At 38.9% G+C, this 25,436-nt stretch overlaps 1 protein-coding gene across 5 annotated transcripts in view; it reads left to right on the top strand.

Annotated features, from left to right (window-relative positions):
• LOC130918728 (carboxyl-terminal PDZ ligand of neuronal nitric oxide synthase protein-like) overlaps positions 1-25,436 on the top strand; it is a 216,019-nt gene that overhangs the window by 176,606 nt on the left and 13,977 nt on the right. For all 5 annotated transcript variants that reach the window (XM_057840699.1, XM_057840698.1, XM_057840700.1 and 2 more), the window contains 2 exons: positions 16,370-16,566; positions 16,681-16,805. In XM_057840699.1, the coding sequence (XP_057696682.1) occupies positions 16,370-16,566; positions 16,681-16,805 (322 nt within the window). The remainder of the gene's footprint in view (positions 1-16,369; positions 16,567-16,680; positions 16,806-25,436) is intronic.

The raw sequence follows: 25,436 nt of genomic DNA, 5'->3' as shown, positions 1-25,436 counted from the left end.
TATGCAGATCAATCTGGGCAAAATCCAGTTGAGACCTTTTTCATGGGAGGAACCTTTAAAAAAACGTATACGGCTGCTAACTGGACGATGGATCTCTTTGTCACACTCACGAAATCCTCATTTTCTGTCAAAAAAGCTTTTAGTGACGATCTTCGCCCATCCTATAATAAGGAAATTAAGTGTGTTTCAGACCAAACCTTGTGAAACTGACCTATCTATAAGAAATACTTTACATTCCGCCATAGTTTTCAAGCAGATAATCTCTTCCTGGTCACATCTTCAGCTCCTGCCTCTTTCCGTTGATTGGCTAACCATCAGAAGGCGAGCAATCCATGATGTATTGGTTCGCGAAAAAGCAAAAACATCGTTTCCCATCAAAAAGTTTTTCATTACGTTCTTTGGTCAATGTGAAGCGCTTTGGGCATTGTAACAATGTAGATAAAGCGCTATATAAGTACAGTCCATTTACCATTTACCATTCTTTTAATGTAGATTTAAGTGTATTTTTGTCAAAAGTTCAGAAATTAACCTACACGAACCGCTACGCAAAATTTTAACCTGAAATACCAGATTAATTGTTCCATATTTCCACTACGACTATAGTATGAATACAGGGGTTGGGCAAAATAATGGAAATGCAACATTTTGGCATCATAATCATTGAACATAATTGTTAAAGAATGGCATGAGGAACATTCTAATGAAGTGGAGCATCTCGTATGGCCGGCACAATCCCCAGACCTCAACATTATTGAGCATTTATAGTTAGTTTTAGAGATTCAACTAAGACAGGGATGCCCAAGTCTGATCCTCGAGAGCCCACAATGATCAGCTCATCAGCAAGTTCTGCAGGAGCATGATAACGATCCTGATTATTTGATTCAGGTGTGTTGGAGGAGGGAGAAATGGAAAGCAAGCTGGATAGGGGCTCTCGAGGGCCGGACATGGGCACCCCTGAACTAAGACGTCGATTTCCACCGGCATCGTCTCTAAAAGATTTAGAGGGAGTTCTAACTGAAGAATGGCTTAAAATTCCTTTGGAAACTATTTTCAAGTTGTATGACTCAATACCTTGGAGAATTGAGGCTGTTTTTGCCGCAAAAGGCGGATGTACGCGTTATTAAATTAGTTTTTGTTGCTTCTTTTAAGGTCTTTTCATTATTTTGTCCAACCCCTTTAGAGTATTAATCTGGGAAAGATCCAATCGAGACCTGTTTCATGAGAGTACCCCCCAAAAATATATGATTGCTGATTGGACAATGGCTCTTCTCGTCACACACACGAAAACATTGTTTCCCATCGAACAAAGCTTTTAGTGACCTAATTTGCTCCTCTTTTATTGGGGAAATTGAGACCATGTTTACTCGACAGCGATCTTACACAATAACGCAAAAGTGGCGTTTTGCCGTTATTTTAATTCCGCGTTTGCACAGTAATTATGTGTGGGGAACACATGAAAGCGCAAAAGTACGTGAATCCTCCAATTCGTTGATGTAGTATGCATTCCCAATGTGTAGGTGGCAGCACCAAAAAAATAGAAAGTACAAGAAGCATTACATCAGTTCCTAAGTCCCGCGGCTGATGGAGCATACCAACTCTTTCAATAACAAAGGGGTATCCTAACACCTTCCCTTCTGCTGTTACCGCTTTCATCCTGGTCAAAAAACAACATGGCAAAGCGTATCAGGCTGTAATTACAGTAGTGCAGGGCCGGCCATGGCCATTTGGGGGCCCTAAGCAAAATAATGCCAAGGGGCCTATATTTTTGTAAAAATCTATTAAAATTGTAACTTAATGTGCATCTTTCTTGATTCTTGATCTCATAACTATGTACACGACATTGCCAAGCATTACCTTGAATTGTACATTTTGGGAAATCATCATCTTGTGAAGAGGACGTCACTCCACCTCCAATTCCAAGATACTTCTTAATAGCTCCTTTGAATCATTCAAACTACAAAATATGATTACATGGAACAAAATTCAGCCCAGGAAAATATTTGTCAACAAAAACGTGTACTGAGGGGAGGGCGCAACTCATTAAGTAGATTCATCATAGGCTGATACATGACATATAGGGTTGTTCCGATCCGATCCTGATCGTTTTAGTTTGAGTATCTGCCGATCCCGATATTTCTCGATCCGATTGCTTTTTTTTTTTGCTCCCGATTCAATTCCAATCATTCCCGATAATTTTTCCAGATCATATACATTTTGGCAATGCATTCAGAAAAAAATGAATAAAACTCGGACGAATATATACATTCAACATACAGTACATAAGTACTGTATTTGTTTATTATGACAATAAATCCTCAAGATGGCATTTACATTATTAACATTCTTTCTGTGAGAGGGATCCACGGATAGAAAGACTTGTAATTCTTAAAGGATAAATATGACTTTGTATATTGTATGTATTGCCATCTAGTGTATTTGTTGAGCTTTCAGTAAATGATACTGTTGCCATTTAACTGTTCTGCCCAAATGCATGATGGGAAGTGCAACCATGACTGTGCGTAGTGGTACCAATTGATATATCTTCTCTGCGTTGGGAAATAACATAGGGTGTTAAGAAAAAGATCAATTACTACCTTTCTTCCCCACATTGCTTCCCACGATATTTCTAATCGTAGGGAGAGGGATTGTAAGGCTTTAGCCAATAAAAAAAAGGCTCCAAAGGCTGCCAAAATTCACTCTACTCATTTTCTGCTGCCTTTTAGCTCTATATATGGGTAAACCGGCGCCATTACAGATTGAACGCGACAATGCGTGGTGGGTCGTGCAGCACATGCGTTAATTGCGTTAAATATTCTAACGTGATACTTTTTTTTTTTTTTAATTACCGCCGTTAACGGGATAAATTTGATAACCCTACTTTAAGCCTAAACTAAAGACTCTGGATGAGTGTAAAATATTATGTCTGTAACGTTAAATACAATCAGAAAACAATTTAATTAAAAAAAATTAGGGCTGTCAAATGATTAAAATTTTTAATCGGGTTAATTACAGCTTAAAAATTAATTAATCGTAATTAATCGCAATTAATCGCAATTCAAACCATCTATAAAATATGCCATATTTTTCTGTAAATTATAAATATATTCTGTAAAATAAATTGTTGGAATGGAAAGATAAGACACAAGATGGATATATACATTCAACATACGGTACATAAGGACTGTAGTGGGCATTTTACTCTACTGTCATTTAAATCTGTCTATGCTGTCCTCACTCCAAAGCGTCTACTTTTTCCAAAGCTAGACAGCTAGTGAACGACACCTTAATAATTAGACTTCTTCCTTTCTCATGTGATTTATTAATAAAATGGCCTCAAACCATTGTCCTCTTTAGACCGTCGTAAAACTACAAAATAAAAGTACACAAGCATTGCATTAGCAACAACGTTAGCTTAGCACGCTATACAGGTTCACTAAACATAAACAAAAAGTGTCTCAAAAAAATATATATAACATTTCGCTTACTAACATAATATTCTTCTTCATAATATTCTTTACAACAACCATACTTACAGACAAATCTTGTCCAAGGATCACATAAGCACAACATTATCAGCCCGAGGCGTCGTGCAGCCATAATGAACTGGCAAGAAAACAATAAACCATGTCGCAAAGCGACCACAAGAGTTCGCTGTTGGACAGGACAAAAAGCCTTGCTGTAAAAGTTACCAAAAGGCAGAATACTTTCTGAGCAGGACATGTGCGTTAATTGCGTCAAATATTTTACGTGATTAATTTCAAAAATTAATTACCGCGCGTTAACGCGATAATTTTGACAGCCCTAAAAAAAAAATATATATATATATATATTTTAAAAAGGCATGTCTGATATTTTTTTGCCGATTCCAATACTTTGAAAATGACGTGATCGGACCCGATCGATCATCATAATGACATACTACTTGATAATAATGTCCGATATAAATTAAATGACTACATTAAGACAGTTAATTTTCTCCAGGGTATTTTGCCGACTATTTTTTATACCTTTCCACAGTTCGTTTAAGGTGCGTTTAAGCCCCCCCCACCCCCCTTTGCAAGGTACGCCTGCATTTGCACAAACTACGCATGCGTAAAAAGGAGAAGCCTCATGTGTTGCGTCATCGCCTGCGCGGTTGATCTCTGAAACGGAAACTCATTCCTAGCCCACGGAAAATTTCAAAATTAGTACTCCTTCTAGACTGTCATTATTTTGTGATCACTTTTTTTTTCGTGATCACAATTAAACGCATCACACAGGAGTGAGAGTGGAAGGGAGAGCACGCTCTGCTTTTACGTGCAGGCGCAGTGTTGTGATTGAAATAAATCTTTATAAAACAACGGAAGCCTGACATCATTACTTGGGATGTTACAATCAATGCTCAGTTGCGCTCTCACCACTTGGAAAATAATAAATGGAAGCATATGTTGTGGCGCTGGGTGGCTGGAAGCCGCAACCAGGCTGCTTGTGCATAAAAGTGGCGATCCTGGAAGTGGCAACAGTTTTGACAGGCAGATATGTCTGTATTGTGTATTCTAATTTCCTGAGACAGTCCTGTATATATACACAGGACTGTCTCAAAAAATTAGAATATTGTGTATTCTAATTTCCTGAGACAGTCCAGTATATATATATATATATATATATATATATATATATATATATATATATATATATATATATATATTTCAAAATAGAAAAAATACTGTTTAAGTCATTTATTAAACAGTGACACCTTTTCAGTGCAACATTGCTGTAAAATATAAATCTACTGATAATTGTGTACCTGCACATATAGAGGAAACAAACCACAACCACTTATATTTCTTGGAGAAATCATGATGAATGGCACCCTTAATTTCTTAAGTTTTAAATCTTTTGAACATTTTTAACAGTGCTGTAGGTGTCAGTCAGCAGTTGAGCTTGGAGTGGGGCAATGATAAAATTGGTGGGTCTTTTCTTTGTATATGACCTTTGTTGTCAAAAGCATTGGTTTGAGCACTTCCACCATCTGCTTCAGCATTTGAGATGTCAGACTCAGTCAGTTACATTCTTCCTCACCTTAAAAACAACAAAATAAATAAAAATTTTAAAAAATCCTGATTTTTGTGTGTGTTTGAAGTATAGAGTGAATTAAAAAAATATTAAATGAATGTATAGAAATTAAAAAATCAGTAATAACCTATCTTTAATATATAGGCTACATTAATTATCATGCACGTCACCTTATATATTTTGGAAGCTATTCAAACCGTTTTTTATAGCTTATTGTATGAAAATGGCAGTGATAACAGTTTGTGTAGTAAACTACATGGAAAGTGGTTCTCAAGTAATATCAAATAAATCAATAAATTCATGTAGGCTTGTTCGCTATTCATTTTCATCCAGTTTAGGGTCCTGGTTCATTTTTTTATCATTCAACACCAAATGTCATCAAAATAATACGTTTATAAAAAATCAATTACTAGTACATTGCAAAACTTTCTTACCTCAAGTGATGCTCCATAGAAATCCGGTGTCTAATTAGTCTCCAGCTGCCAGTGAACCTTATTTTATTAGACATTTGTTGCATACAGCAAAGTCCTTGTTCACCTTACTTCCTTTATTATTGGTGTAAATTCCAAAGTGTGTCCACATGTGTTATTTTCAGCAATATTTTTCTCACTTTTCCTCCACCGTTCTCACGAAGCTTTTTTATTTTTTTCAACCCACTTGGGGCCGCTCTTCTTCTCTAGGCGACTTGTGCGCACTTTACCTTCACCGCCACTGTTGAGCGCCCCTAGTGGACCGCCAAGAAATTGCTCAACAAACATTGAGCAGTTTACAGCATCCATACTGCATTGTATGGCCAATACGTCAAATAAAAGTATCGATAGCTGGCGGGAGCATATCGATAACCGATCGTGTTGCAAAATACCGCGATATATCGCTGTATCGAGATATTGTCACACTCTTAGCCGTGTACAAGGTGGCTACTTGAATACATGTTTTCATATACTATCGGACTGTGCATGCACTGACGTCATCAGTATCTTCACCTCCTTCACTGACAAATATATTGGAGCATTATTGTCACCTGCTTTTCTGGATTACGGAACTCCATTGTCACTCAAAACTCACTTTTGCGTTGTCAACTGTTTAAACGGTGACGATAGGAGGGAGCATTTTTAAGATTTCCACTCTGGAAGGCGTTTTCAAATTTTTGCGTTTTCAGCCCACTAAAATGACATTGCCGTATTAACGATAGGGCTGTCCGGACAAGTTTTCGCGTTGTCACCCCATTGTCGTGGAAACGGCCCTTAAGTGTATTTCAAACAAAGATTAGAAATTGAGCTATCTACAAGAATCACTTTACACTTTGACATTGTATTCATTTAAATAGTTGTTTCCTGGTCATCTCTGGAGCTCCAGCTTCTTTCTCCTGAATGCCTCAGTCATCAGATGGCCGTTAAGTGGTTAGACACCTGAGGTTGCCGAGACGGTACTGTATGATGAATCAGTTAATCACACAGTACTGTCTTGCTTGCAAGGCTAGAGTATTGCACATCTCTGTGGAGATATTTTGGCCTACTCTGTCTCGCAGGACTTTTAATTACGATGAATCGCAATCATTGGGCTTGCTGGGAAGATGCATCTTGGACAAAGAAAAAAACAAGTTTTTAATTTTAAGCTATTGGTCAGCAAATGGCCTCGAAATCGCTAAAAGTATAATAACTGATTGCTACGGAATGAAATGGCCTTAAATGAAACAAAATCTGTAAAAATATGAACATCTCCAGCATGTTGACATGCTGGTATTTTTAACCATTGCCCTGGGGCAGAGCTTAAAGGTCCTGTAAAGTTTTTTACATGGTTTATTTCTAAGTACTTTTAAATAATGTTTAAGGTCAGTGCTGAAAACGTGAAAAGACTGGGAAGAATTTAGTGTTGCCGAAACAAGATGTGACGATACCCGAGCCTGTGACAACACTTGATTCAATGGACCTACTGCAAAGCCCCCACTCCTTGTAATACTCTGTCAACCCAAGGCTCTGTCAAATTCTCTCAGTGACAGTGATTGAGTGAACGCAAGATATATGGATGATGGCGAGAGTTTACATTTCTGAATTTGCACTACCACAGCTGGAAACAGTCCAGTTTTTTTTTTTTTTTTTTTTTTTTAAATGAATTTCATCTAGAAGCAGACAGACAGGGTTGTAATATGCAGTGGAGAGGTATGTCCACGGTATTAAACCTTACAGAGAGGAGACCATTTTTTTAAATCGAGGTGAAATGCTACCAATTGCAACTTAAAAGCGAGAAACCCCACAAGCAGAATATCTGTCTAGCTATAACATTAGCTACTTAGGAACATTATGTCATGTGTTCCATCAGGTTTTTCTCCCGAAGCTTTTGTGGCGATGAATAAGCAGACTTTTATATTCAGTTGGATTCTCAATATTATCCAGAGGTGCTAAAAAAGACAACTTACATCATAAACATACATGTGCAACATTATTACGACATAAATAAATGCTCAACGTTGAGAGAGCGGCGTGCTTTCGAGTTGACCGCAGCCAAATGCAAGGTGTGTGTGCGTGAGGAGAACATTCCTTCGTGTGCGTCCGTGACCAAACCTAAGTACATCTTCTTTTGTTTATAGAAGGTTTGTGGTGTTTACTTTGGACTTTCAGTGCTGGGGTTTTGACAGCTTAGACTAGTTATATTTTATTCTATTTGTGTAGTGACAGGCTAGTAAACAAGTAGGCAGTCAAATGTTACCAAACTAACATTAAGCGTTAAGTCTACGTTTTTACTACATGCTATCAAATACTATTTTTTTTTTTTTTTTTTTTTTTTTTTACAAATCAATCATTAACTTACCTTTGAGAAAGTATTAGTGTAAAGAAAAAAGTAAAAACAGGACATACACAACGACTCACGGACTACCTCAACACCGTAGACACAACTGGCAGCATCAGATTAACCCATGAAGAGGAAACTGATCAATCCATACCCTTTCTGGGCGTAAATATGCACCACACAGACAACAGAGACATCAAAATAAAAGTATACAGGAAGCCCACACACAAAGACCAATATGGACATCTGAACACCGCACTATCTAGGGGTGTGCCAACTTAAACAACCCACGTTTCATCGTACATTACTAATTAATAAAGTAGCCAAACAAATGTATGTCCATTATTTATTTAAAATATCCTAATGATTCAACAGAAACGATGGAAACATGCCCATACAACAAAAAGATGCCCTTAAGCTGCTTTTTTTTTTCTCACAAGAAAGTGAAAAAACATTAACCATTTTAAAGGCAGTACTTACAGTATGTCTCTCAACAATACAATAAAATTTAGACTGGTGGAATGAATTCCACATTTTCTGGAAACAAAGTGTCTTTAGAAATAAGACTTCTTTTAACCAATATACTTTGTTTTCACAGATTTCTGTACTATATCGCATGTTTGTAGTGTTACCGCTGTACTTAATCATGGTTTTACACGTTCTGCATATGAAATACACGTTAGCGAATTAGCTAATTACCTTAGCGCTCGGCGCTAACTGTTAACATCTACAAAATAACAACAATAAAGGCTAAACAGTACAAGTGGGTTCGTGTACTCACCTCTTATAGACACACACTGGTCTTAGCAACACACTCAGGACATTTTTCAATTGACATGACTTGAAATTACTGCTGGACATCTGAAAAACAAGGAGCAACGAACTATCTCTCTTCCCCTCTCGCTCTAAAAAATAACCTGCGCACAGAAGCGCGACCGCCGGGTACCTGCCTGTGTCATACACAAATTTATTTTACAGTCTTTTGAAAAGGAGTAAATCTCTGACTCATTAATCGGCAGCATCCTTCATAACGTGCGTCTGTTAAAGGTTTCCAGGCGGCAGACGTGTCTTGAATTTCGTTTCGCTACGAGTGGCTAGCTGTCATAAAGTTATTAGGGAAAATCATCGTTTTTGAACCTTTATGAATCGGAATCGAATCGTCACATGTTGAATCACGATGCATCTAATAATGGATTTTTTTGGAACTCCCTTACCACTATTCACAAACTGTCAGTAGTAACATTACATGAACGTACAACAATAATCACTGACCAGGATGTCAGAACACAGGAGGAAAAGCATATACAACATGGACTAAAAAGGCGTCAGTATCCACAGTGGGTGCAGGACAGGTTAAAAACAAAAACAACACAACAAAGGGGGGAAAGAATAAACAAACAAAACAAGAACACAGAGATAAGGTGACATTGCCGTATGTGAAAGGAATCACGGAACGTATTCAAAGAGACATAAAAAATAATAATAACATAAACACACTGGTCAAACCACACACAACACTCCGTCAGATATTGGTCCATCCAAAGGACAAAATCCACCCATAAAACAAATGCAACTCGTTATATGAAATTCCATGCAAATCATGCTATAAATCAAACATGGGGAGACAGGGAGGAGCTTTATTACAAGAAAAACAGAACACAAGAAGGAGTGTAAAAAGGAGACAGCAATAGGACAAACAAGGGCAATAAAAGAACAAGTGCAACAGGAAAACCAGAAGTCAGTCATCACCGATCACTGCAAAAGGGAAAAAAAAACACATTATGGACTGGGAAAAGGGGGCTTACATGCGCTCTACTACCTGGACCAGCATCCTGGAAGAGTGAATGGTCAGCAGAGGGCGTGACTCGTCTGACAAATCTGACAGGAGAGTCACGCCTTCGTCCGTCAGCTGATAAAGACGCATCACACCAACATCAGTGACGCTCTGATGAAGGCAGAAGTACAACCCATAGCAAAAAGTATGGAATCACCAGTCTCGGACAAGCACTCACTCAGATATTTTATCATGTTGAACAAATTCAGATAAAAAGCTTGAAAAAAATAATGAATTACTTCAAAAGTGCAACTCTTTAGCATTCAGAAACACTAAAAGAAATGAATATAAAACATTAAGGGTGTGATGGTACATGTATTTGTATTGAACCGTTTCGGTTCGGAACTGAGGCGTACCGAACGAGTTTCTAACATAATGTAACCCTTACTTGTTGAAGCTGTGAGTCGATCGGGTTGCAGTTTCTTTGTGTAGATTATATTTACCCCGTCTTCTCTACTATAATTAGGACCAACACGGTAGGACAGTATAAGAAACATCAACAGCGCAACAACGTGGCCGCTGCGAGAACGCAGTGAAACGCGGGCGTTAAAGTCAATCAGCCAATGCACACCAGTCGCAGTGCGGCCGCGTGTTAGACGCGTCCCAGAAGCGGCTCAACGCGACACACGCAAAAAGAATGGCAGAGTTTATTATTTGAGGCGAGACGCAGCCCTCCTGTTTCAATACTACTAGCTAGCAGCGGGCAGACAAAATGAAATGAAAATTCATTTCCGTTTTTATTCCAATGTGCCCTGCTGTGCTAATGATAAATTTCACATTAGAAAATCAAAAGAACGTCATCTTACATTGTTCATTCATGTTGCTATTCCTTAAATGCAAAGAATCATTCATTCAGTGTTGTAAATTATGATCAGACCACAGGAGAAAGTGTTTTTTTCCCAACAATCGGAAAGCTATAGACCCTACTCACCGACGTCACAGAATGACGTGTCGCTGTATCCGGCCGCCATATTGTCCGTCTCTGTTTAGCCCTATTCTCAATGGTTTCAATTAGTCGTTCAGTATATAGAGCAATTCATGGAAGCCCCAGTGCTTTCAGACGCTGTAAACTCATTGGATGCGTTGCATAAAAGGCGTTATGTGGAAAAGCTTCAGTCTATCCATTCGCCAGATTCATATTTGATGCCCAAATCGATATTTTTCGACCCGCTGTCTTCGCCCTCTCTGCCTGACACCTGCTACCCTGATATCTACAGCTATCTTGTCCACACAAAATCAGCCTATTCTCACAAAAGTTTGAAAAACTTTAAAAGCAGCACTCTAAGCAACATTACCCTGTGTGATTTCTAAAATGGCGACAATCAAAAAAAAAAAAAAAGTTGACTGCAATGGCCAACGCTTCAAGGATAGGTGGATATTGGACTACTTCTTCAATAAAACACGCAACAACTGTGTCTGCCTCATTTGCAAAGAGACAGTCGCTGTTTTCAAAGAGTTCGATGTGACGCGATAATATTACCGAACAAGACACGCTGACATGTACGACAACATTACAGAACTGTATGTTGTCGCCGATTAGCCTCGCAATGATCTTAATTGTGGTTGTCAGCCCAAAACCCTCTAAATATATATTAAATGCATCTTAGCAGATATAAAATGACTACTACATATTCCGTGGTAATCGTTTGGAGCCCAGTTTTATCGAATTTTTGTCGAATTGCAGCAGTCCATCTCGCTGTCCTCTCCGGGTCTCTCAGAATACGGTAAAACTTCAAGTCTCGCCGTCTGTCTTCTCTGTTACTGCAACCAACCGCCACACACGCCTTCACCATTATGATTATTAATGTTAACGAGCAGAAAAACACGCCATAATAGGAGGAATTTACGTAGCGGTAATGCGTATACACGACAAGTAGACGGGCAACATGGCGCGGAGGCGCGGTTGTGACGTCATGAGTAGGGTCTATAGATTAATGACAAACCCTTGACCTGGGGAAATCTTTATTTCTGAAAGTGACAAGTTGAGATAATTATCCTATATTATCTTATTAAATAATGATTGTGTTTCCTGTGAAGATCTTTTAATTTGTGGGTACTGCAAGAGCATGACTTCTAGATAGGAGAGAATAACTGAGAACAAGAGTACAGTGGAAGAGTAAGCAGGAAACTCTAAACCAGGGGTCGAGAACCTTTTAGACAGAGAGAGCCAAAACCCAACATATTTTAAAATTTGATTCCGCAAGAGCCATACAGTGTGTGTCTATGTGTATGTATCTATAAAAACACACACTGTATATTCTATGTTCTTTTGCCAGCTTGTCCGAGTCCGTTTGTAAGCACTGTTTCTTTCGTTAACGCATTTGAATGCATTACACGGGAGGCAGAGGGTTGTCACGCTGTGCTTTTACGAGCTGTCGCCAAGTTGCGATTGAAATAAATCTGGCGAAAACGACAAAGAAAGTCTAACATGATTGCTTGGGTTGTTATGATCGTTGTGCAGTTGTGCATTCACCACAAGGAAAAGAACAAATCGAAACATGGTGTGGTGCCACGTATATTTCCTGGAAGCAGAAACCACAATCTGGGACGACCAAGGGGACGTTTGCGTAACAGTGGCAGAGACAGGCAGAGCCTCTCTGGGTGGTTGTTTCGTGAGTCTCGCTCAATTTGACAGTCCAAAAAGTCACGAAAGCACGCCTTTGTGACTTGGGATATCACGTGGTTCCCTTTTGTGGTTTAATTTTCAGGTATGTATTTATTATATACTCCAGTTCGCTCGGCATCAAGTCGGGTGTGGCCGATTGGTGATTTAACGCACCAAGCGATCTCGCCCATCTCCGTGTGACCCGACTTGAAGCATATTATTGCGAGCACAGTTGAAGTGTCCCAGATTAATGTGCGAAAGCGCCATCAGCTCATCATAGCTGGTTCATGTCAAGCGAGCCGGCGGGTACCACATTTAAGATGACGGGTTGGCAGAGAGCCATATGCGCTCATCAAAAGAGCCCTATATGGCTCGCGAGACATAGGTCAATGTAATGTTGTGAATCAACTGTTAATGTTGTTAAAATTGCTCCTGTTATTCCATAATTTCCCTTCTGTCTACTTTCGACATGTCAAAGTTTTAAACCTGTTTCATCATTTAAAGATAGAGTCAAGTCAAGATTTTGCCGAATTAGGGGTATATTAGATAAAAAGTAATTAGGTTCGCTAAACAGAGCCTTCTGGAGAAGTCTACTGCTTTAAGATGGCGGCTGTTTAGTAGCGCCGGCAGGTCTGTCATTTCGCATCTAGTTCTACATTAGGGGTGCAACGGTTCAGTTAGCCCACGGTTCGGTTTGAACCTCGGTTTTGGGATCACTGCTTCTGTTCGGTTTCGGTTTGCGTTTTGCATTTAAAAAAAAAAAACAAGTCTGACTTTTCAAAAGACTGCCTTTACTTTACTTTTAAGAAAATGAAATAAACACTTAAGATGTCAACATTTTCAACTGTTAAAATGGCTCTTAACTATTTTTTGGAGGGGGGCTAGTGTGGTGATTGACTACTGAAATACACACACAGTAGTAAAGATAACTTCAAAAGAACAATTGCACATTAACTTGAACTACTGAGTGAACTGACACAGTCATATAAGCAACAAATAGATAAAAATACTGCCTGATTTCAAGTAACAAATACTTCTGTACAGTAAAGGCTATGTAAAGTCAAAAGTGCAACATCAGTTACAGTTAGATACTGTCGATAGATAATAGCTATTATTTAGATTATTATTTCTTTTGTTTGTTTGAGATTCTTCTGCAAAAACACAAGCCTGTCGACATTTTCTGGAGCAAGGCGAGAGCGGCATGCACTGACAATGTCCCCTGCAGTGGAGAAAACTCTTTCCCTTGGAACAGAGGTTCCTGGGACACAGAAGTACCTTTGAGCAACTTTTGCCAAATAGGGGAACTTGCCCTCTTCCTTCTCTCACCATTTAAAAGGAGTGCCATCCACATCCAGACAGTCCTTTGAAATTTACAGAGTGACGTCCTCCTCAACTTGCAAGTGAAGGGGCCTGACCTGTGCCTGCTGTGTTATATTTTCTCTCCCTCCGCATTGTAGTCCACGGGGAAACCGAAATGTTGCCACACCGCAGATTTAAAAGAAGCCGGTGCTTCCTCAAAATTCGGTCTCTCCACTCCTCCGCTCACCATAACTTTTTCTGTTTTCTTTCTTGTTTCACTTTCACTTCGTTCGAGAGGGCGTTACTCGGCTCCTATTACACAGGTGCTTTAAAGCGATTGAATATTTACTTGCGGGGCGGGAATTTCTCCACAGCTGTGCTTCACTGTGCTTCTGTGTACACAGGCACACAGAACTCGACCAATTCATTCCACAAGCGTTCGGAATAAATTACTTAAAAAAACAAAAAGGCGCGGTTCATAAAGGCTCACTGAACCATACAGGGCGAACCGTACAGTTCGGCTTTGAACCGCAAACCATTGCACTGCTATTGTACATATATGTGATATCTACCCTAGCCATATGTTTGTAGCAACTAGCAACTGGGCATTGTTTGTAGCGGCTGTCGGCCGCAGTCAGTATTATTGTTTTTTTTTTTATCTAGCGACATGAGTTCAACATGATATTTACTCTTGGTCCGTTCCTCATTGCGTCCTGAAGACCTCGCTGACTGTGTTTTATTTCCGCTTTACCTGGTATAATTCAATAATTGGAATTTGGATGTTTGTGAATCGTTCCCAATCTTCCACGGCCGAATCGCGAATAATCTAAGAATCGGAAATTTCGCACGCCTCTACTGAGCAGCTTCTTGCTCACGTTTTTTCTGGTTCTATAGTTTCCAGCTGAGTTCACTACATTTCTCGGTTTTAATTATCGTTAACAGTAGAGGTACAGGAACTTCTCTCTGAGTTTTGCTGGTTAGCAAGTTCACAAATGTTATGCTAACTTTGATGCAAGTCGGACTTTGAGCTGCGAAATTTGTGGTGTGTTCCCCACCTCCGCAACATTGACATTACTTACAGAGACTGCTGCTGCTAGACGAAAGAAACTTCTAATATCCCTCCACTTTAGAGGCGGCATGTTGACATGTAATATTTTCTGTCGGGTTGTGTGAGCGTGCATGTGTGAGGGGGGTGTGGGTAGGTTCTAGTCATCAGCCAATCAAACATGCATTTGAGGGGGAAAATGGACTGGCACATTCAGCAAGTGAAAAGGGGTAAATGTAACTCTAAACATAATGAAAATAATTCACTTAATAATGGTAGGGTCAATTCTATCTAAATTACCTTGCTTAAAAGTTGGTGGGGACAATTTGAGCACCCTGAAAAGTTGGTAGTGTTATGTCCCTACCGTCCTTATGCAAACCTACGTACTTGTTGCAACGACTGTGTTAAAACTGAGCACATTTTACAGAACTACTGCAGTGTAACTTGACACTCTTCAAAAACTATTTTTTCATATAAATAATACGAGAGTGAATGATTTTTAAAAAACACGGATGGTTTTGTAAGTTACGTGCTGTGATATCTTCTGCAGATACAAATAGCACTGAAATCTATTCCATGCTTTTTTTCTTTATGATCGAATGACTAAATGACCTTGATGGAAGATTACTATTCAGCGACAATATGAATGTTGTGAAAAATGTTGAATTTTTATGAACTGTTGGAACCAAATTGACTAATTGGTTTGCTTTTGAAAAACTTACTCGTAAAAAAATTCCTTGAATTTGTGGTTTCCACTTATTGATCACTTTTTGCTTTCTCACATCTTTTGTATTGTGCTGTAACACATTGCAATCTGATTAATTCTATGAGTAAGTGTGCACGCATGTGATAAATGGGTTTTCTATTCGTCTCTTATTTCTTATCTCCTTGAACTGTATTGGGCTGGCCCTTTTGGCTAATATGCTTTTGGCGATATCTGGGGACGGTAAGTACAGTCAAATTCTCATACATGCAGGCTAGTTTCAAGGTTATACCTGCTTGGCCAGATTTTGAGAGTCCGTCTGAGATCCAAATGGGGATATTTTTCCCTCCTTTTATCTGGCCAAGACAATGTATCACTCTGACATGTGTATGTGCTTGGTGCCAGACTGCACTCAAAGTCATTAAGGCTCCCTCACCTGTTTCTCAATACATCATGAGTCCGAGGCATTTCTGCGATTAAACAAAAATAGCCCAATATGTTTTACTCCGAGAGGTTCAAATGGTCTGAAATATGATCGCTTTGTGTTTTATTACCTGCTTTCCGAGCAACATTTCTCTCCCTGAGGTAAGATCTTACACCTCGAGTGAATTGAATAGCACCTGAGTTTCACCTCAATATGTGTTGTGCAGTTTTTCCATTCCTGCTTCATTTTCAATATTTCACCATGTGCATGTGTTCTCTCACAACATATTTGTTTTCAATTGCAAGATGGATTCCCAAACCATTGTGCCATTATGATTTTGATGTTGTACCGTACACTAAGGGCACCCGTCATCATGTCATCTTGTTCTTCAACAAATCATCTACCGGGCATTGTAACTCTTTCCATGTGTAGTTCCAACTTGAATCTTAACAATATTATTACCTCTCTACAAATGGCTGACTGTGCATCCGGCCAGAGGATATCATAGACGTGTTGTTCAGACTTTGAGCTTGACACCAATCAATTTATATTGTACTCTACATTCTGAATACGCCATGCATATAGATGTTCTTTACTCCTTCCCTTTCTATCCACAGTTGATCAAAGCATGTTTGAGAATACTGTTGCCCAGCAACAGAGTCCTCAGACCACCAGGCTAGGCCAGCCGACGACCAAGCGAACCCAAGCGTCCCCTAACACTAACCTGAGTGTCGGCTCCTTGGATTCTCCTTCTTCTGGAGGTCAACAGAGGTTGAAAAATGCTATTAATCTAGGCAAGGCTGTCGGGGCAAAGGTGAGGATTGCAAAAGCAGTTTGGTAGTAGAAAATTCAGTCCTAATAAACTCTAGTACAAGAATATAGTAAAACTGAACCAATTTACATTTTATTATTCCTTCCATCACTTAAGATGAATGACCTATTGAGGAGGAAGGAATCTAGCCACGTTGGGGACATTGGGGTAACTGAAATCAACAAGAATGCTGGTGCTGTGTGGAGTTGCATGGACCAACTCAACCAGAATTCTGCAAACAGGTAGTCCCACTACACTTTCCACTTGAAAAAAGTCTTAAAATGTGTGTACTTTTTTGTTTTGCTTTACTCCTTCTTTAAGGACGATTCAGAATAGATAGTTAAACGGAGTGTTGTTTTTTAGTTAAACACAGTGTTGGTTTTGACAGCCCTTTTAATTTTTGTCTTAGTCTTTTGTACGAAAATACTTCTTAGTCTTAGTCATATTTTAGTGATTTTAAAATGTTTTTGTCTTTGTCTTGTTTTATTCGACGAAATCTCATACAAATGTTGTCTAGTTTTAGTCGACAGTTACTGAAAAAAGAAAGTTTAATCCAAAAATAAATAAAAGTTTCCCACAATTTTGATTGAACATAGATGAGAACATGTTGTAGCATCAAGGACAATGCCAACTTTGTGATGTTAATACATTTAGTAGAAAAAGCAGTACATCTTTTTCAATTAAACATACCTAGAAGCCATGAACTGTATGTAAAAAAAAAAACTGTTCGAATGTTTAACATCCTCTAGACTTATTGACTAAAATAGCCAAGTGGCTCTGCCTTAGAGTGCCTGTGACAGCATAACAAAATCTTAAATAGCATTACTATGTGAATTAGAATCATATTTTCAGATGATTCGACTATATACAACAATTTGGCAATTTGCAGATGACGAGTCTCTTAATCTGCCGTTTAGCCACGCCTGTCATTATAACGCTCTAGCGGTCTCAGCTAAAGGATGACATTGCAGGGTCACGATTTCAGCTGATTTAGAATTCAGCCCATTGAGAGGGAATTATTCAGAACGAGGAAAATGCGACGAAGAAAGCAGTAGAATGTCATTGTTTCAATCTTTCTACGCCAATGTTTTTACAAGATATTCTTTTTATCTAAGTATTTTCTCCAATTGCGAAATAAATGGTATGGTCATGACAAATCACAGTCTTGTGCTAAATGGAATATGAAATATTAAAAATGCATTTATTCAGTACGACATGGTAAAATTGCTCCATAATGGTCACAACTGTTGACTTCTTGCACCACCCGAACGATAATTTATGCCAACGGAGTTAGTCAGGCTTTTGTCATTTCCCTGCCCCGGCTTCGGAGAGCGTAGACAAATCAGGAGCGTGACCGCTAGCCGACCGAGCGGCGTTTCCAAGTCTTATTCTTACCTTTCAAGGTGAAAAATCACACAAAACTACACCGGATCATCTAATACGGCGGCAGGGTTGTCGATTGTCTTCGGTGATCGACAACCCCCGCGGCGTTGAGCAAGTTACAGCTCGCCGTTGCCCTGCTGCGGGCAGGAGAGCTTGTTTGCTGGGGAAGCAGCTTGAGAATGACTGCCAACAAACCGGCCGATGTCGGAGGAGCGCGTGGCTGCGACAAGCCTCAAGTGGTCGGCCGAGTGGTCTTCTCGGTGGACAGGAAGCATTTTCAGCCACAAAATGCAAGCCACCTCCCTATTAAAATATGTGTCATGATCGCAGTATTTGGCATAATACAAAACTCACTTTATTCACTTCCTCATAAGTCCAATGGTCCCACAGTTGTCAGACTTGTTTTGGCCAGTCCTCGCGGTGAATGGGAATTTTTTAAACCAAAAAAGGCTCGCACGCCTCTCCCTGGTGCAGCAACAAAACTCAGCAGCACATTTGGCTGGCGTGATGCGAAAAATAAACGAATTAATCAGCAAAATCAGCTGGATCTGCAGTCCATCTGCTTGCTATAAAGCAATGCTGTATTGTGAGATGCTGACCCGGGTGACGACGTCACATTAGCATTCCTCCTCAATCCAGGACATTTTCATGGCACGGGATTAAAAAAATTAACATATAAATCGATCGCTTCCACACACATACTGGACTGTCTCAGAAAATTAGAATACACAATATTCTAATTTTTTGAGACAGCCCTGAGACAGTCAGGAAATTAGAATATTGTGTATTCTAATTTCCTGAGACAGTCCTGTATATATACACAGGACTGTCTCAAAAAATTAGAATATTGTGTATTCTAATTTTCTGAGACAGTCCAGTACAAGCAGTCCATTTCATTCAGGAGCATAAAATACCGTGTGAAATATGAAACAAACATGTTTTTTGCTGTCATAGGCACTTTAGACTGCGCAGTGTTTTACGAGAACGCTCGCCATTCTGAAGCTAATGCTAACGCGAATGCTACGTTAATGCTATGAGTTACATTAGCATCAGATGATCAATCAGCACTGACCTTTAAAGGCTACAGCAACATTGTATATTCTTTTTTGTCAAGATAAGAAAACAAATCTCACTGTGTTTCCAAACAAGCAAGATGGAGCGCAACCTAGCTTGAGATACATCTAAACTCCAGTGAGGAGAATGAGGGAGAGGCACATCCCACATGAGTGACAGGACCCCAACACTGCTACGATGCAAGCTGACGTACTCAACGTACAATATGAAAGTATCAAGCATTGTGAACATTCGACAATTTGTCTCGCAATGTTCTAGTTTCCCAAGCTGCGTTTTTAGCCCGTCATTGTGATTTCATCATAATGAAAAATTTGTTCGTCTACGAAATATTTTCGTTATCGTGATTGTTGACCAAAACTGCTCTGCACAATGTTGAAACCAAACCATTTTCCTAATCAATTCTCTTAACTTCAATGGAAGAAGTTGAACAGAGCTAAACTACCTAAGACAAGCATGCTATCATTGAACGATTAACAGATGAGGCATACAGTAACAAGCGAGCCAAGTTGCTTTGACATGCTGCGGCATACCTAATTGGCTAACCTCTCAGTACTTTGAATCTTAGAGCCCTCTTGTAATTATATTTTTAAGCAACAGTGCATGAATCAGTCCACGAAACCTAGCTCTAATTAGAATGGTTCAAAGTTTGCAAGTAATGACATCAGCAAAAGGCCTTCTTGTTATACAATTTAACTGTCAAAACCTGCGTAAGCCCTATTAAACTTACCCAGAGACTGCAAATAGATCCCAAAGGCTATATCTGCAACACTCATTTATGAATACATAAGAAAAACTAAACAGATCAGATTAAAAAAGAAAAAAGTTTTGTTATTTCATTTCTTTAAGAAATACAAACCCGTTTTGAATTTGACCACCACATTCTTCTCTGTTGAGGCCTCACACATCTGGTCCATACGCTGGATTTGAAAAATTCATGTTGCCGTAGAGTGGAAATGTCTCAGAATTTAACGTGTCTTAAATCAACATTCCGAATGTAAACATCGACCACTCCGCTGCATCTTGGGTTGATGCATTTATTTCATTTGATATTTATTTTTTCATGATATCAATCATAGACTTCATAACCTATTGACCTGACACGGGAAACGTGGCCGATTCGTAGGGGGCCTATTTTCAAAAACTTCAAATTCAAAACCAAAGCTGCTACCGACCTAAAACCAAAACAGGCACCTACCTTAGCCATATATGAGTCTCCATGAGCAGTGACATCAAAAAATTCAAAGTCGTTCCCTTATAAAATCCCGATTAATTATTTCCTATATGAGTATAACACAACTTAAAATGGCTATAAAAGTCTCAGATTTTACACTAGATGCACAAAAATCCCCGAATGCAGAGATAATCACCTATATTTTCAGGATCAATAGCAATATTTAACATATCATGTAAGTTTTTGACCAAAATAGCAACTTTTTTTTTTTTCAACAGCTATTAAATCACTCAATTTAACATCATAAATTTAATACTTGGGAAAAACATGCAGAATCAATTATAAATAATATGTAAATTGATTATTAATAAATTCTATATACAATCACAACTTATTACAGAATAGATTAGCCCTTTATTATCATTATACACTATATACTGTTAGCGAATGAGACTAGCGGCCGCCTGGCATAAACAAAGCTTTTCTGGCGAAAATTCTTGTGAATAAATGCTTAAATCCCCGAATTCTTCATAGATATGGACGTAAAACAGTCTCGATTCTTGGTTAAAAGCAAAGAAACCGTGCAGTTAGCGTTTATTTTACGTATATTAATGAAGTACAATGCTACTATGTTAGCGAATGAGGCCAGCGGCTGCCTGTCGTAAAAAAAGCATTTCTGGCGAAAATTCTTGTGAATAAATGCTTAAATCCCCAAATTATTCATAGATATGGACGTAAAACAGTCTCAATTCTTGATTAAAAGCAAAGAAACCATGCAGTTAGCGTTTATTTTACGTATATTGACGAAGTACAATGCTACTATGTTAATGATTGAGGCTAGTGGCCAACTGGCGTAAAAGAAGATTTTCTGGCAAAAATTCTTCTGAATAAATGCTTAAATCCCCGAATTCTTCATAGATATGGAGGTAAAACAGTCTCGAATCTTTGGGTAAAAGTTAACTATGAGGCTAGTCAGTTATGAAAATTAGCCGCCTCAATGTGTAAACAAAGAAGAAAATTCCTGCGAATAAATGCTTCAATGCTATCACGCATGCATGGTACGAAAAATATAATATTTACCTTGAATCCTCAAACAAATCACTCCTGAGACAATCCTACCTGTTTGTATGTGGTACAGCTTTCGTAGTTATCGTAAGTAAATCCAAGCTTAAATCTGACATGCACGTGTGCCGTCTTCGGCAATTACTAAATGAAGCTCGGCCCCCTCTGATAAGGCTTTACGCGAAGAATGACAAAGTGACATCAATGAATGTCTACAATATCTGTATTTACCCTTATTCCCACGATTTAAAAAATATGTGACCCCAACCCTAGTCCCTGGGTTAGGAACGAGTTCCGTTCCTACACTTGCAACGTAACCCGAATTTCCGCAAAAATCTGAATGAACCCTTTAAATACTCTTAAATACCCCCTAAATCTCAAAATAACGATCCCAAAACATGTATTATACATCAAATTACTCTCCACGCCAAGAAGTCGGAGTTAAGTCCTCGCAGTGAAGTGCGGTGAGGTTCATGGTTGGTGTGGCACTGACTCGTTTAGTGTCAGATTTTCAAATATATAAACCAAAAAGGGTAGCTTATTCAATTGGCTACTGGTTCTTTAATATCTCATCAGCATTCTTCACACAACACGAACACACGGTACATATTACAGATACGTAAAAGTTAGAAAATAATATGCATTTGCTCTACACCCTCCATGTGTTGGCCGTCACAATTTTATAATTCATGCAACATAAATGAGAGTAAAAAGTGGTGTACAAAACCACAGATTTCAATTTTGACATTTAGTGAAATATTCAGTTTTTAAAAGTTTTAATTCTGATACTTTAATCAATTTAAAACAGATGTATCAACAAAAAGCATGAAAAGAAGAACAAAGAATATTTTATATAAGGCCAAAATGTAGTTTTTAAATATTCTATTGTATTTTTTTTTTAATCTAATCTCTTTCTTAGAAGATTGAAATGAAAACTGTTTGTGGTTAGGGTTAGGGTTAGGGTTAGGCGATTTTTCGAAGGACAGCCACATAGCCAGTCTTTTCGGCTGCACCACTCTCCGTTTGAAAAGAGCGAGTTATCTTCTGTCCCGTAGTTTGAAGCAAACCTTTTAGCTCCGGCGTTGGTCCTACCAGTGTTAATCGCACCCCCTTTTGAATGAAAGTCCAATTTTGAGAAACTTTTAAGCTTAGATATACAATCCTCTTCCATTTTGGGAGTCTGACGTAGCAAAATACAAAACGGCCCGCAGCACTGCACTTGACTTGCCTGGCGCCAAGTACCTGTTAGCTCACGTACGCCCCCCTTCAGTGCGGCAGAGTACTATCTGCCGCAACCTGAGCCTTTTCACTGCGGTTTTATTTCCCATCAGCAAAACTAAATATGTCACTAACGAACATTAAACTTTAAGGGTTAAAGACATTAGCCAGACTGTGGAAACTCGGGTAAAATAAACGTATCTGCAAACATTATAATGGCGACATGCAGATATACGGCAACCCACACGCTCCAATTGCATGTATCAACCCAGTTTGTGATGAATTGCGCATTCAGAGGTGAGGCTTTACTCGTTGCTGCCTCACCTCTCGTTTCATTTCTTTATTTGAACAGGAAATAGGCAAATTCAGCGATTTTGACTATTAAAAATGTTCAAAATTAGTCATACATAAAGATCAGTGGACAAATATTAATATAAATTTGTTGTTATAATTATTTTTTGTCATGATGACAGGTGAGGCTCTGCCTCCCCTGACAGCACATCACTGAGTCCTAGCTATCAGTGTGCTAAACTGTAATCTTTCCCCTCTGTCGCAACCCAATGTGAGTACCAACAGTACCAAAACTAAACGTGGATGCGTTGATTTGTGACCTTTTTAACGAGTTTGGGTATGTATTTCGGGAGTTGTTTGTTTTTTTTTAACTAAGTTTATTCATACTTGCAAACACTGTTGTTTTGTGGCAGCCATTATAATATTTGTCTTAGTCTTTTGGAATTAGAATTTTGGAATCAGAGTTAAAATCCCTCTTAATGTTTTCGTTTTAATAAAATTTGTAAAATTATTTTAACTACTAAGTCGCCATTGTTGTTGACGTTGCACGGCGGTGACGTCAAATGGGTAGACTGCCGGACTTCCACACTGACACTCTTTAACTACATTAATATGTCATCGGTTCTGCCCTTCCAATTTGAACCCGTGTGGAACATTAATGAGATGGACAACAAAAGAAATATGAACAGGAAAAACGGGATGAGATGAGTAACGTTCGTGTGTCAAGTTCGCTAGTGACGGCACTCCCCTACTCTAGTGACGGAGCAGGAGAGTGTTTGATGTCAAAAACTGTTTGCAGATCTTGGTAAACTATTGTGTGATCCAACTTATTCTAATATTATTATGGAGATAGATAGCAACCAAAGCTGTCTTTTGATTAGGGTATACAGTGAAACAAAGCAGTTTGATTATTTTTTGCTGATAGCCCGGTGCCGTGCATCACGACACACGAAATCGTTTGCCTCTACCGAGACCTCTAATGGCGTCTAATAACGTCTTACCTTATTTTTGTCACGTAAAAGCAGATGTCCAGATTGTTGATCATCCTGCCGTTTGCTTCCCGGTGATTAAGCGACACGGAAAACGAATAAATGTATTAAACTTAGTTTGGTTGCTGGCTATTCATATCATTTTGCACATTGAGATCTAAGAGGCAGAGAAAGGCGTGTGGACACAGGCGTTCAGATTCATAGCTCAGACCGTGCCGTTTATTGGCATAAGCTTTGGCAACTCCTCCACAACAAACATAATTATCATTTAGTTAAAATACAACAAAAATAATATTCATATCTCTCAAAAAAATAATGTTCACTAAAAGAAAAGGCCACTTAGACAGCTCAAGGCCACTTAGACAGGTTCATCAGGGCAGAGCATCGAACCCACAACCTCTGGGTTGGGAGGCTGCTACTCTTCCACTGAGCCACCCCAACGCAACTGTGCAGAGAGAACTGGCATTCACAAATTGACAATCATAATAGGTATACAAAATACATATAAAACTTACTCAGACTTTGGTCAAACGCTAAACATTTTAGCAACTCATTTAGCTCAACAAATACACTGGATGGCAATATTTAGTCACAATATACAAACTACGATTCTGGGAGCCATTATCAGGAGTCTTGTATGTGGTGAAGACAACACTCAAATGAACGTAAGTCACAATGGCCCCGCACTAAACAGGAAACTACGGCGTCAGCCAAGGGACAAAACTCACTCATTGGCTTGATCTCTTATTAAAAATTAAAACTCGCCATTGACAGCTTGTGGTGTATTTAAATCACTACATTACATAGTTAATGAGTGACACTGTGAAGTACGGCAGCGTGGCCATTTGACGTCACCGCCCTGCGAGGTCAACAATGGCAAGCGACTAGTTTTTTTTTTTTTTTTTCAAATTTTACCAATTTTATTCAAATGAAAACATTAAGAGGGGTTTTAAAATCAAATTATTATAACTTGTACTAGCATTTATCTTTTAAGAACTACATGTTTTCCTGTCTGTGGTACCCTTTAAGGCAGGGGTGGGCAAACCCGTCCTCGAGGGCCGCAGTGGGTCCTGGTCTTTGTTCCAACTGACCCAGCACAGAGAGTTTAAATAGTTTATCCAATGAGGTTTCAGCAGAAATGAGAAGCACCTGCCAGCAGTCGACTGATTGCACTTCAGATTGGTGAAAAGGTGTCCTCTTAATGGGTTGCAACAAAAACCCGCACCCACTGCGGCCCTTCGTGGAATAGTTTGCCCACCCCTGCTTTAAGGTGACAATTATTGTTGTAACACGGCCAAAGAAATCACCAGCTTCGTCAGGTTTTTAATCATTCATTTCAAACTTCTGCAACACAACACGCAGACTGTCCACCTCAGTTGACGCCAGCAACAAAACATTAAAAGAGAAAGAAAATCTCTTCTGCACCTTTCTCACTAGCACGTTAGTCATGCAGTGCAGCACACCAAACACAAACGACACATTAGAACCCAATTCGTTACATTGTTACAGGAATTATTATTATTATAACTATGTATCATGATTCCGATTTTTATTTATAATTTATTTGTTTTGCTATGTGTATTTGCCATTTGTAATAGTACCAGCAGTATTTATTAAGAATTTAGTGTAGGTTTTGGGGCTGTGGAACGAATAACGGATATATAATGTATTCTTATGGGAAAATT

This window comes from Corythoichthys intestinalis, chromosome 7, assembly GCF_030265065.1.
Source record: "Corythoichthys intestinalis isolate RoL2023-P3 chromosome 7, ASM3026506v1, whole genome shotgun sequence".
Lineage (NCBI taxonomy): Eukaryota > Metazoa > Chordata > Actinopteri > Syngnathiformes > Syngnathidae > Corythoichthys > Corythoichthys intestinalis.
Note: the sequence above shows the minus strand (reverse complement) of the source record. Positions and strands in the feature narration are given on the sequence as shown.